At 43.7% G+C, this 14,883-nt stretch overlaps 1 protein-coding gene across 1 annotated transcript in view; it reads right to left on the bottom strand.

Annotated features, from left to right (window-relative positions):
• Positions 1-12,113, bottom strand: part of PAPPA (pappalysin 1) — a 184,496-nt gene extending 172,383 nt beyond the window's left edge. The window contains 1 exon segment of the mRNA XM_055720189.1: positions 11,267-12,113. Coding sequence (XP_055576164.1) covers positions 11,267-11,663 — 397 coding nt within the window. The 5' untranslated portion in view covers positions 11,664-12,113.
• Positions 12,114-14,883: the final 2,770 nt, after the last annotated feature.

Raw genomic sequence — 14,883 nt, 5'->3', positions numbered from 1 at the left:
GTAGGACAATTATCCTTTGGGCTGTTTTAGTCCTTTTACAGCCTTTGTGCAACTCAAGAGCAAGAGTTTTGCCAGGAGCCAGAATCTAGATTTCAGTGTTTAAAAAAACATAAATAGACAAAATCAGTGGATATATTAAGAAGAAATTCTACAAGTTCATTGATGCTAGCCTCCCTGCTTGGGTTCCCAAATACTGTCCATGCTGATTTTATAATTTTACTCCCTCTTTTTTCATATTTTCCATGACGAAGGGAAGAGAAAGACACATAGTTAGACAGGCAAACATCTCATCAAAGAAACTCTTACAAGCAGATGCAGAGTAGGAAACATCCAGCAACCCTGCTGGCTCCAGCCCACAGCATGGACCTGAGCATATCGTTGATTTTCATTAAGTAACATTGCTTCCTGTGAACTTCCTCTGAGGGTGTTTGTTTATAAACAGAGGAGGGGATATTATTGCTGGAGATGGGACCGTATGGGAGGAGGTGAAGGAGTTTAGGGCCACAAGACTGGAGAGTAGAGTTCAGAAGTGTTTGTTGCTGGAAACACAAACACTGTAAAACTGGTGTATCGCCTAATTTCACAGTCCACAGGGATTACGATAGGTATATGCAGAAAATGCTCCAAAAAGTATAAACAACCCCACACTGTACAAATGTTTCCCACTGCATCACCATAACCATTACACACCCAAATTAAACTATCAACAGCGGTGACGGTGGTTGGAGGTTGTTCTCCATGACATTCACTTCTCAGCTTGTTCATTTTCCCCATTGCATGCGCTGTCTCTGCCCCAGATTCTACACGTTCATCGGTCTGGAGCAGTCCCCCTGATTTCCTCTCCAACGGAGTTACTCTAGGTTTACATTGGTGTGCTCAACAGCAGAATCTGGCTTGTACTTCTCACCCTTCCCTCTGCCAAGTACATGTTTCAAAATCATGTGCGTAATGCATTTAGTTAACATTTGCTTTTTCTCCCAGTACTCCTTTTCTCCCTGAACATCTCCATTCATGAGCTACAGCACAGGAGGCTTCCAATGCTTGTCTAGTTTATGCTGAAAATAATTCCCATTAAATTATCACTGGTGAAAGGTGCTGTTTTGACCTCAGAGAGGCTGCTCTGTTTATCCACAAGACAGATGCAATGTAAGACAGTAGTAATGCAAGCTCAGCACCTCAGACTTTACAGGCACAGATGCTACTGAATTCAGAAAAAAAACGCATGGACTGCATGATGTACAGCCTCCCTGTTGACACTCCCGAGAGAAACACTGGTTGTTTAGCCATGAGGGTGTGCACTAGATTATGATCCCTCCCCAAAACAGTCTGTGGCACTAACACACTGTGTGCAAAGCCCCTTCAGCAACTTCTCACCCGGTCCATGTTTAACTAGGGGATAAACAGGTTGCTCTCACCCTTAATTAATAACCCAAGATATCCAGAGACAGATTTGCAGCATTTCCTAGGAAGAGCAACTTACACATTTCACAAGCTGTTTCAGCAAGTCAATATATTAATCAATGTGTAGAAGTATCAAAAATATCAAAGCATTCCAATTTAGAGTACTCTGAACTAAGGGTCTCGGTGATGTTTGCTTTTCTCTCCCATTATGGGCTGCATAAACTGTTCCATTTGAGAAATACAGTAATTCATGCTGATTCAAACATCACCAGCATGTCTGTTCAGACATAGTAATTCCAGAAAATCTGATTTTCTGCCATCTCCAAAGACCTCATGTCACAAACACCAACCGCCTTCCTCACCCACTCCCCGTGTTGCCAGTGGTTTCAACAATGCAGTACCAGGTAAAACAATTTTGTCACCACCATCAGCTCAGCACAGCAAACAAAGAACCCTCAGCAGCTACAAGGATCATCCTGCAGGAATTAGGGTGTGTTGGCTTCACATGGAGAACAACCTAGGCTAAGGAATAACTGTCATTGCCCCTTTAAAAAAAAAAAAAAAAGTTTGAGAAAAGGCCAAGCTGGGTTCTGTTTCTAGCTCTGTCACCACCACCCTACCACATCTTGGACAAATCAGAGCATCCCTCCTTTCCTCAGTTTCCCTGATTGTAAGGGTAATGTTCTGTCATGCCTAAGAATCTCATCACCACCATCAGCAGAATGCTTTGAGGCAGTTATTGGGACCACAAAATCAGTCTTACTGCAATGGTAAAGGAAACTAACAGTACTAGAATACATCAGTACAGGATAAAAAACCCTACATTCAAAACTCAGTAACACTCGTAACATTGAAGGCCTTTCCTTTCCTTTTTTTTTCCCTGTCTTAAATAAAACAAACAAAATAACGGTGATAAGATCTGTTTCCTCAATCCAATGGATGATCTGTGTGAATATGCTTCCAACACTAAGAGCAGAGACTAAACGAGAAAGAAAATGAAGGAGGAAAGGAGCCTGCAGCTGATGCTCGGTGTCAGGAACAGGGCTGCTCTTCTCCCAATTCCATGACAACAGAGGACTCCTGGGAATCAGATGAGCGAGGGGAAGATGGGTCAGAAGAGAGAAATCCATATGGGAAAGTGATTTAAAGCAAATAAAGAGGCAATAAATTAGATAAGGAAAAGGAGGAAAAACACAACAAGGGGAGAAAGGAGAAGACATAAAGGAGCCTCAAGTATCACTCGAAGGGAAGACTCAAGGAAAGCCTACCAGACCCCAGGAGCTGATCAGCAAAGAACAGAGTGTTTTCTTCTCTAACACAGCAGTTCTTTTGTTTTCATGAGCTGGTATCATGTGTCTCAGATGCTACTTCACCAGGCCAATCCCAGATGCTTCTCAGTTTTACTTCACCCTCACTCCCTCTTTTGTGAGAACTGCTCGCTCCTTGTCTGTGTACTGCTAGGATGGATATTAAACAGAACAATATCAATAATTCCCGGAAAATGTGCATGAGCATATGCCTGACTAAGCACACAAACACATGGCCTGCTTACCCTCTGTTCCCACAGCTCTTCCAACATGAGCTGGCTGAAGCGACCAACCTGGTGCCCACCCTTGGGCTGCAAGGAAGGGATGCCACCCTCCTGCGGCAGAAGAAAATGAAAACTACAGAGTGTGTAGGGTCACCCACGGCACGCGTGTGCTAGGGAGGAGGAAACCAGCAACTGTGCAGAGCAGGAAGAAGGGAAAGACAGGGGAATCAAGGACACCAGATAATAGAGAAAGAACTGAGCCTATGATGGTGATAAGAGAGGGTGGAGAGATTGGATGGGAAAGTTACACACTTACATCACCCAGCAAAACAGAAAACTGGACAGTGTGTTTTGAATAAGTGCTCTTTTTAACACTGGGAAAAAAAAAACCAAAAAGAAGAGAAAGGTTGAAAGAGATGGAGGCCAGAATGGGATTTGGAGTATACCAAAAACAACTAAAATAAACGTCCCCTTCCCTTGGCCAATTTCTCTGACGTAAGGCCTTCATTTTGTTTTGTTGGGTTTTGTTGGGGTTTTTTTCCCCCCTCTTGTATCCAAAGCAAGAAGGGGCAGCAAAAAAAAAGTACTATGGAAGGGTCCAGGCTGTAGAGGAGGGATGCAGAAGACTTTCTGAAATCAGACCCTAAGCCAGGGTCAGCCAAAATCAATGGTATTTTTCCTATGATCCTGAACATGTTTAGGATCAAATCCATGATGCTTGTGTAAATCTAACTTCATGAATCCAGCCCCATTCTCACCAAGGGATAATCTGACTTGTATTTGTATTTATTCAGTTTTAACTGTGATATATACTGCACCCTCACCTGATGCCGGCAGCCTTATGGATATTGAACAATCCCCAACTAAGCAAATTGTTCTGATCACCATGAACAAGGACAGCAGAAAGCAAAATTCCGGAACAAGATATTTACTCTTGTTCTCCTTTTAACTCACCTTTTGGAGTTCTGCTCTGCTTACATTTAGAGTAAGAGTACTTTAACTTCATGGATGGCTTTGGAGAGAGTAAACTTTATAACAGGCACTAACATCAAATCAAAGCAGTTTACAAGATCTGCCACTTGTGTCAGAATATGTGGGGAAATAAACAAGCTGCTTTTCCTTGATCATTGGAGTTTAAATGCTCTATTGATCTGGGAAAAAATCAAAGGTGCTTTGGAAATTGTGTGCATATGTGCATGCTTCTCACACCAGAGAAAAATGGAGAGAAATGTAGGGACAAGCAAAAATCAGGAGAAGAACAATCAAGCATTTCTTCTCCGCAGAAACCTGAAATAAAACTAAGAATCATATTCAGGTGTCAGCTACCCCAAGGTAGGGAAATGCCCACAAGACAGTGTAAGCGTAAGGTCGGAAGAAAAGTACCCTGTAATTTCTAAAAGTCTCATTTTTGGGAAAATAAACAAACAAAAAGGAAAGCACAGTCAATTGTTCTGTGTCCAGAACAGTGCATGAAGCAAACACCCAGAACCTAGGAAATAGAAAAGCCCAACTTATCTTGCATATTTAAAATAGAATAACATAAACTGATCCTTTAAGGTCTATATTAAATTAAAAATTTGGTAGCACTGAGAGAGGAGCTTAAATGAAGAAAGAGATGATATTAGACTAACTGTTATAGCTGAGAGAAAAATGCGGAGACTTTTGATCAACCAAGGCTTTTCTGATGCCTTTTCAGGATAACCTGGAATACAAGATTTGAAGAAGTAAAAATGTAATAAAGTGAACATGTTCATTCTTACTATGATGGGATGTAGGAACTGCCACACAGACCAAGACCAGAGAAGGGTGGGATATGTTTGATAAAATATTTTTCTCAGGAAAAAGGGAAATTAATCAAAACAGACTATCTGTGGGAAAGGATCAGTTCTGGCAAATATTCTAACTTCAAATTTCAATAGAAGTTTCATAACTCTCAAAACACCTGATTCTTTTTTAACTTTCTGAAAATAAGAAAGCTCATATCTTTTACCAGCAAATGTTTTTCTTTCTCATACTTAACAGTTTTCTAAAAAAATGCTTTGGATCTCAGGTACTTAAGATGTTGTCAATCTGTCCTTCTCTTTTCCTGTCTTACATTATAGCGGTGACTCTTGGTCTTAGCTAAAGATCTTTGGTTTATAGTAGAGCACTGGGAAATTTTCTGTGGCCTGTGCTATATCAGAGCCTACAGAGTGGATATTCTCTGAATGTTTGGACTAATTATCTGCTGTTATATCCCTGACACTGCAGGGGACTGAATTTGGCAACCCAGGTGGTCCTTTCTCTGCTCCTGCTCCTATAATTTCTATCAGAGAAAAGAAAAGAAGAGATGAAAAAACAACGGCTAAAATTGGAAGCAAAACTATTATATAGGAACATTTCATCTGACCCCAGTTTATTTTTGTTTTTTCAATATATCTTTTTGAAAAAAGACACTATATTTTGGATCTTTTTTTCTAGCTCAGGCCAGCATGAGCAATGAAAATCCAAGGTGAAAGCACTTGGTTAATCCCATGGTCTTGACAGCACCTAAAACCCATCGATCCTGCAGTATTTTTGTGTTAAAGCTGCTCAAGCAGGTGTCATGACTGCACCTTTCTTGTGCCAGACCTGAGGAGCTTGGCACCTATGTCCTGACAGAGCCAGACTTGGACTCCGAAGAAGGCATTTCTCCACCAAAAATCCCTGCCCCAGCAGCTGGATGCCCCTGCAGCACTCCAAGGGTCCAGCCCCTGGCACGTACCTGCCACCCTTGGGCTCTTTGCTGTTCAGTGCACCCGGCCAAAGATCTCTCCTCTCCTTGGCGAAGGCTGATGAACATGTGAAGCTCGTGGAGCAGCATCAGCAAACTCCTGGGCCCGCTTTGGAAATGGAGACCTGGCCTGATCTTCATGAGAAAGGTGAGTGGCAGCTTCCTTCGTGGGAGGGTCTGAGTTAGGGTCCCTGGGGAGCCAGCATCCCCCCTCCCAGCTGCTTCAGTGCTCAGTGAGACCTCTGGGATTTGGGATTTAAGCGCATCTCTCACTATGTCACATGTAGCTAGGGTGATGCTGGGCACCTGCACCTCCATTTGGTGTGGCTGTGGCCTTGGTGTCCCCTCGGCCGTCTGCAGCACTCCCCTGGCTCTGCATGGGAGGGTGACACGGAGACCCAGAGAGCAGCTTCAACCTGATGCAATAACATTCAGGCATCTGAATCACCAATCAGGTCTGTCTTTCTGCGATGTCTCAGGGTGTGAAGGCTTTCCAAGGGCTTCTTTTCACCCCACCACTGAGACCTGCCCGCCACTGCTCTGCTCTGTGCTTCTCTAGACGTCTCCATGAACCCCTGAGGAGAGCTCTGCTCCCCCTCTCTCTCCAAACACCATCCCCTCAGCTTGCTCTGTGCCTCATGTGAGTTATTCTAACTGAAACAGGCTGGCTTGAAATAAATCAGGCCGAAATGGAGCTCGGAGAGCTGGGGCAAGCCTGGGACACATCTCCGTGCCTACAGGAGACAGCCATGCATCATTTTGGAATCTAAATTTACAACCTTCACACACAGAGAGTCAAATTTCCCTCTCCCTTTTATTACCATTTTATTAATTAGAGCAGCCTACTTGTAAGTGCTTAAAGGAAAAGAAAAAAACGTAAACACCAAACAGAAAACTTTCTTCTGATTTTGCTGTCCTGACTCTAGTGTGTAGCTGGTCAATGAAACAAGAGTCATTAAATTTGCACATCTTACGGGGAAAAAAACCCAATCTTTTTCTTTTCCAGTTTCTGACTCTTCCTTATCCAGATCCGTAGTCACAAAGTGGCTAATCATTTGAACCCATCTACAGGGAAGCCAAAACCACACAGTACATCCTACCTGTAGGCTTCAGCAGTGGTGTATTGGAGGCTTCTCACCCTGAAGGAGCATCTGGGCAGGTGTTCAAGCTCCTGTCATTGTGGTCCAGCTGTTATTCCACTCTGCCCTTCATGCCCATCACCCTGGGACCTGGCACATGCCAGTGCTAATTAAATGACAGAACTACAAGCTTTACATTTGACTTACTCTATAGTCCTTAATTCTAATCCTTCATTACAGAACAAAACAAGAAAATTAGTGAAATTAAAAGACAACAGGCTGTTGAAGATGAGAGAATGTGTCATTATCTATCTACATATCACTTTAATGCCAATGAAACTCAGAGTAAACTCTCTATTGAAAACATCCTCAAGTTCCCAACACATCAGCTATAAGGATCAGCTCCAGGGACAGGACCTACCTCACCGATTCTACCTGAAGTGCATTAAATCAATATCAGGCTCCAAAAGTTCAGAAGGGAACCAAATTAACCCCCAAAAGTAAACATATATTCTTAAACCCTGTGAAGGGAACAGACGTATGCAGTGTCAATTACATATCTTTATAATTGCCCAATTATTGGGTCACAACACAGATGTTTCTCAGTCTCTCACATGCAAGAGCTGTGGCTTTAAGTGAGCTTCACTCTGCTGATTTTGGCATTTCTTTCCCTTTGGATTCTACTGCAGTTTTATGTTCATCAAGGACTGAAGCTGGGAAAACACAGGCACTCCCTTACATATGAAGCTTTATTAAGTTGGGATCATGCTCTCTGTTGGCAGGCAGAGGAATAGAGAGACAGAGGAGAATGAAACTGGGAAGGGGGAAGAAAAAAAAACCCACACCAAAACAAAACACAAATAACTTTCACTCTTCAGAGCAGGCACGCCTTCTTACTCTGGCTCCCACTGCCAATCATTCATCCTGCTCCTCTCAGCTCCCAGCCAGCAAAGAGTCAACATCACATTCCCATGAAAGCATGAGCTATCCCATTGCTGAGCCATATACCAGAAAACACACTGACAGGGACTCAGGAGGATCCTGTTTCTTAGGATGGAGTTGCATTTCCACAGGAGGACTGAAATATCTTTGATTACAACAGAAGCAAGGTCAACTGTGCTTTGAAGCCTCTGATTTTGCATGGCATGTGCATTACCTAACTTCAGTACAGTCTGGACCTTAACTCCTTCCTTCACAACTAGATGTGCATTCAAAGGCTGTACAGGGGAAAGTGCGCAAACTTGCATGATTAATACCATGTGCACATGTGTGTGTTTATAAGAGGGATGTACTGTGCTGTGTGGTAGGTATGCACATCCAAGGAGTGTTTGTCCAAGAACTATGTGGCCCAGGGAGGGAGGCAAGTATGCAGGAGCTGCTAGCTGCCTCCGCTGGAGAGCTGCACCGCAGGAGCCGCACAAAGGAAGCACAGCCCAGCTCCGAAAAGGCTTCCGAGCTTTTGCGTAACACAGATCAATGGGTCAGACTTCTAGTTTCCCAACAGCCTTCCCTGACAAATGCCAGAACAGATATCAGAGAAGTCAAACAGGGCAGCAATAACATCACTGCCAGCCAGCGTGAAAATTGGCAGAGCCTGGCACCAAGGACTGCCTATCATCAGAGACAGGGCATGGCCCGGCACAATGACGAACCCACTTAACAGCACTGTAAAATTAGCCATTTATGAAAACAAATTGAATACTGCAGCAGAGGGTGACGTAAGGAGAGTTGGCTCCAGACAGAAACTCCTGTAGCCTGGATTAGCAGAAGAGCTCCGTTATAGCAGGGCTCAGGCACAGAAGCTGATAACAACTTGGGTCCCACATAAGATTTTTATCAAAAACAACAGGCTTCCCCTATAGGCACACATATGGCTGCTGTATGACTTGTAGTGACTACTTATATGCCAGGAAGGAGGGATGGAAGGGGAGCAGTCAACACAGTCAGAGGGTAGGGTGTAGAAAGTAGAAGAAGATAGAAGGAGGACCCCCAAACAAGAGATGTCTTCCAGTCAGTTCTGCCCTCTTCTTCAGATCTGTGCAATCACACAGTTTCCCACTTTGCAACTGAGGTAGAAGTTGGGGAGAAACTTACTTTTGGCACTGTCAGCAAATTTCACCCAGTCCCTGCCCCCCACCCCCCCCCCCACCCCCCCTCCAAACACCCAGAAGGGCTCTTGGTTTCAGTGGGGTCCTACAGAGGCAACTTCAACAGCAGAACCAGGCTCCTGAGTCTGTCACATCCCAAAACAGTGAAAATGAGAAAGCCAAGAGTTTTGGCAGCCAGAACCCTTGATTTCCTCATTGAGGGAAGCATAATCTCTCCCTAAGCTCGCTGCAGGTCTGGGAGGCTGTGGTGTGTGGAGGATACTCCAAGTGAGTTCCTCTTGGACCTCTTCCAGGTGTTTACACACAGAGCCAAACCTGGCTTCTCTTCAAGAGTGCATGCGAGGGGGGTAGGGGGAGCTTAAAAATAAAATAAAAATCACAAAGTCCTCCTGAGCTGAGCTGCAAGCTCTGTGGTGTAAAACTGGGGCATTTCTTTTCATTTTTCACAGTGGAATGTTATTTCCATGCATAAAATGGGTCAAGTGTTTTATACAGGCAACAACTCAACCTCCCCCATCCAATTAAAGTATTTTACTACAAATGATCTTTGTGTGTTTTTGTCTAGGTTCCCTATTGTATGAATTAGAGATACTTGCACCAAAGGCGGACATGGGGGCTTAGGTGTTGGATTAAACACATTAGAAAACACACTGATTAGATCTGTGTAAACCCAAATGCCGCTTTTCCTAACTTGAAAGGGAAACACTTTGTGCCCCGGGGTTTCAGTGAAGACTGGGAACCAGGAGAGCGGAGCATGAGAAAGTCAGAGGAAATAATGCAAGTAATAATCCACTTCACCTATGAAATTGCTCATCTGCCTGCCCTCCCGAGGGCAGAAGGGACCAGCCCATGCCCAGCACCTCCTGCCCACCCCGGCATCAGGCACACACCGCGTCCCCCTCCTTGCAAACGAGCAGAGCAACTGGGATTGGGGGAAGTTAAGGAAAAGCACTGCTGAGTTCATCTTAGTTTTTCTTTTCCTTAGGACAAAGCAACTTTCTGGCGAGCCCAGAGTAGTGCAGGTCAGGGCTGGGGCAGCAATGGAGCCCAGCGTCGCAGGGAGGGTGGCAGGGCAGGGGCAAGCTGGGCTGGCACTGGGCAGCCACGGTGCCACCGGCACCAGCACCCGCTGCCTCCTGGTAGGAAGGGACTCCAGTTAAAGGGAAAGGGGGAATCCTCCCTGTCTCTTTAAGGCATCTCCTAGGACATGGAAACTTTGTACTTTCAGGGAATCTCCTTGCCAAAAGAACTGTAAAACATGTCCTCCTCCCCCCCCCCCCCCCCCCCCCCCAGCGCACACACACCCCCACCCCCCTTGTCTTTCTGGCTTGTTTTCTGGTTTTTTTAAAGGACATTTCCATTTTCTATGACTTCCTTCAGAGCAAAGATGGATGTGGCGACATTTATAAGGGTTTGTAACCCTCCGAAAAGTATCCGATTTCACGACAACTTCACTGCACTTTATCACTAAGGGGGGAGGAGGGTGGGAGGTGGTGGGAGGGAGGGGGAGAGGGAGCGAATGCAGGGGGAAAGAACCCAAATTCACGATGGGCTCATAAAATTTAAATAAGAAAAGTGCAATATTCCTCATTATTGTTCAGCTCAGACAGCTTAGACTGGTAGCTGCTTTGAGTACTAAATGATTTTATAGGGCTATTTGACCTTACAATCATTTGTGTTACACTTGCCATTTCTAAGTGGAGACAAAAATACTCAACACATCCTCTAGCTGCAGTGCTAGTCCCAGCCCTAGCTGAGTGTCGAGGGGTTGGGAACTTTATAAACTCATTTGATTCATTTGAGGTTTCACAATAGCCAAAAGTTCCTTTATAGCTTTTTGGAAACCACATGCTAACGTTGCATCTAAAAAGGTAACAGTGAAGTACACTAAAAAGCTAATAAAACTAAGGAAATCTTATAAGGATCTTAGATATGTGTTTTTTTGCAGCCACACACCAGACACATACATTTCTTTTCATACATACATCAAGCTACTTTCAAATGCTCTGTTTACACTTTCCCAACCTGAAAATTAGGTGAAAACCCACCATAAGAGCTCTCTCTCCTATCTGCATCTTGATCTGTACACACAGAAATAAAGAAACTACCCAGGATACTGCCATTTCCCTATGCAAAAGTTTACATAACTTTTTCTGCGAGCATCTACTTTCAGACAGTTTGCTGAGCTCCGGTATTTCACCAAATATATATACGATAAACGCACCCAAGCGTGTTTACACATGCACTCGCACACAGATGTACGTTGCAAGGCACACACGCAGATTTAAATGTACACACACGTAAACTATACACACGCACGCCTACAGCTGGCTGCTCTGCTGGCTCCCGAAACGTAAAAGGGATGCTGCAGCCACAGGCACGACCAACTACCTACCTGCAATGACAGCCGGAGATCTCTGTCCTCCTTCAGCTTTCAGCCACACTTGCAAAGTGAAGGCATCTCGGGGCAGCTCAATATCTGCCTTCAGCCGCAGCTGATCACCTTGTCCACTGAAATAGAGCGCCCTGCTCGGGGTAAGGGACTCCTCTTCGTCCTTTACCTCCCGCTGTTGCCTCCTGCGGGGGACATGCCCAGGCTCCAGCCCAGCAGTGGAGCGCCTTCCTCGGGCTAACCTGGTGGCACAGGTGCCCGGGGCCGTGTAGCGGAGCTGGCGGCTGTGCCTGGTGTCCCTCCTCGCCCTGCGGGAGCGCTCGTCCATCCCACATTCGGGTCCACTGGCTAGGGCTGTACAGAGAAGCGCAAGAGGCAGCAGCAAACTCCAGAGCTGCATTTCCAATCTTCCCCCCCCTTCTCCCCTGCAAATCCTCCCGATCTGCCAGCTTTGGGCTCCTCCTTGCCTTGACTTTCTTCTCTTGTTCACCCTTCTTGGTATTTGCTCTTTTTATAACCCTTCTCAGTTGCTTTTTCTTTTCTTTTTTTCTTTTTCTTTCTTTCTTTTTCCTGCTTATAGATTTTTTTTCCCCCTTAAAACAAATAAAAATAAAATAAATCAAAACTCCTTCTTGGTGGCAATGTATTTTTCTGTTCTTCCTCCTCTATCTGTCTTCTTCTCCTCTATTCCTCCACAGCTGGAATTCCTCTCCCTCTTCTTTTCTCTGCTGGATTTTCTTCCCTTTATTTTTTTTTTCTTTTTAAAAAAACCACACACACACTCTCACACACACACACACACACCAAAACAAAAAAACAAAACAACCCCCCCAGCTTTCTCCAAGACTCAGACCCACTGATTTCCCTCCCCCCAAATGATGCTCTAATCTATTTATTTTTTTGGCCTCCTTTATAACATAAGCCACAACCCCCTCCTTCCCCCCAACCTCCCCCCCTCCCTTCTTCTCCACAAAATGAAAGAAAAGAGAAAAAGCCCCTCAGAAGATGAGTAAACAAGAATATGCTAATCTACTCTAGGGTGCTCCACCTTCCCAATTGAATGATTCCCATTAAAACTGCAGGGATCATGACTAATCAATCAGCTTGAAGGAACAGATAGCTCCAGAGGTTCAAACACTTTTGCTGTTTTCTTTTTCCCCCCTTCTTTTCCTCTCTTCCTCTTTCCTCCTATCACTTTCCCCCCTCTTATTTATTTTTTAAAGAAGACAATCGAGATGAATGGATCAATGTGACAAAAATCCTGCACCCTCCTTTTTGCAATCTCCCCAGCTTTCTTTCCCAGTCCAGTCCAAAGCACACATTCCTATTTTTTTTTCTTGGCAAAAGAGAAAGCTATTTCTCCTCTCAGACTCCCCGTTGCACTTTGCTGGTAAACCTTATGCTCCTCTGCAGCACATAAAGAGTCTTGAAACTTGAGTCTCAGATATTTTTTTTTAATTGCTTTCTTTCTTTCTTTCTCTCTTTTTCACTCTCTCTCTCTTTTCCTAATTCTTTCTTTTCCTCTTATTATTTTCTTAAAGTTATGCAATCAGCCAGGCTCCCCCTTTTGTGGTCCCCCTCAGTGCAGTTGTGTGCAGCTAATCCAAATGTTGCATCAAAGGTCCCCATCGAATCATCAGGAGCTAAAAGGAGAGAAGCTTTTTGAAGAGCATTTGCCTTCCAGAAGCTGTAGCAACAGAGCAGGATTTGGCTTTTGAATGCTCCAAAAACTCCTGTTTTTTTTAAAAATAATAATAATAAATAAAAAGATTATTAATTTTATTGGTGGATCGAGTAAAAAAATCCTCTCTCAATATTGCTAATTTTTTGGTCTAAGCAATTCAGCTCCCCTGGCTTCCTTGGCTTAGTTGTAGCCACAGGTAAGGTTCTGGCTGCTTGCTGGTTTGTAGATCTCTGTTTCTGAGCTGGGACGTTTCTTTTTTTTCTCCTTTCCTTTTTTTTTTTTTTTATAATATTTTTTTTTCACTCTTGAAAGATCTCAAAAGCTCCCCCTGATGGCAACAAAAAGGATTTTTCTAAGTACTTAATAAGTGGAAATGACTTAGCAGTAGCACACTCTGAATCTACGGGCCACTAATCCACTCAGAAGTGCAGCAAAACCAAGTTAAATCACACTGAATTCAATCACAAACCCAGTAACCCACAACATCCTCTTCATCTCGAAACCAATGAGTGTCACACCTGACTTTCCTATAAACTTTTAACAGCAATCACACAAGAGTGTTTTCCTGGGACTGTAAGCTTTCTGCTTTTGCAGGTTACTGTATTAGTACGTGCTTGTTATGACTATTTGCACTTAAAATATACATGATACAATTAATGAAAGTAAATTTTTCAGTGAGGAAGAGTTGCTGCATGCTTGAAAGGCTTTTGAGAGATAGTTGTTTTCAGTTTCTAACTAATTTACAAACACTCAAGAATGTACAACTGGAATTTTCAGGGATGCTGGACATATCCATAAAGTCTCACCAGAATTCAACAGCTGACGAACCCCTCTCCAACCATACAGACCTTCCCTACGCAACAGCTCTGCTTACAAGGCAGACACAAAATACTGGCAACATCTACAAAATTTGTAATAGAAGAACTCAAGGCAATTAAGCTTTCTCAACAACCAAGAGGAAATTATTAGCTAGGAAACAAACTATACCATGGTACACACTCCCATAAACATCCCAAAGAGCTCCGAGGGATGCAAAAAAAGATATTTATGCATGTGCACCTGCTTGGCAGAAACAATTTAAGATCAGAGTACTGCACTTTAATATTTTAATTTAACACACAGAGGAGAGTGAAAAATCAAAAAAAATAATTCAAAAATTAGAAGTGAACTTTTCCAGCTTCAAATAAGAGCTAAACCAGGAAGAGTGGAGCTGCTGGGGGCACTGCCTTCTCCACCTGACAACTCCCTCCATGTCCCCAGGAACTTTGCCCATACCAAGTCTGGAAGAACAGGCTCTTTAACGTAGTGCAGGTTCCAGTTTTTTCAGTGGGAAAAGCTAATTCTGTGAAATCATGTTTCTTAGGGACGTTATGATTGGCTGAAATCATTAAAGTTATTGAAACATTTCAGTTTAATGGCACTACACCATTTCACTTTGAATGTCTTTGACCTTCTATTTCATACAGTATCACCAGCAAAGTCTCACTGTGACCAAACGCAACACTTCAATGTATCCGACTGTAGCTCCAGTCACAAATTCTGGGGTACTCTTGTTACAAAAAGGCCAAAGCTCAGCCTTCTGTATTCATGGAAGGCAGAAGAAAATATGAAAAGATGGAATTTACCTCCAGTGCATGAGTTACATGTTCGATCAGTTTTATTTCTAAGACATAGTAAAAACATAAAGAAAGTGTGATACCCAAACTCTTGAGTCCTGAGCGATAAAGAACAGAGTGGAAGAGATGTGGTTTTAGGAATAGTGAGTAAATCTGGGATTCCTTAAGCCTGTGGGTCAGCTCTAAGTTCCCTGACAACAGATGAAATTCTACCCTGCACAGATGGACATTTATTCTCTGCTTAAGCCAGTACTTAAGTGATGTACGGGCCTTCTGGCAGGGGGACTTCTACCCAAGGAGAATAATCCTACTGTTGAACT

The sequence above is a fragment of the Falco cherrug genome, chromosome 9, assembly GCF_023634085.1.
Source record: "Falco cherrug isolate bFalChe1 chromosome 9, bFalChe1.pri, whole genome shotgun sequence".
NCBI classification, from domain to species: Eukaryota; Metazoa; Chordata; class Aves; order Falconiformes; family Falconidae; genus Falco; species Falco cherrug.
The sequence above is the reverse complement of the archived record's forward strand: the minus strand, read 5'-3'. Positions and strand labels throughout refer to the sequence as shown.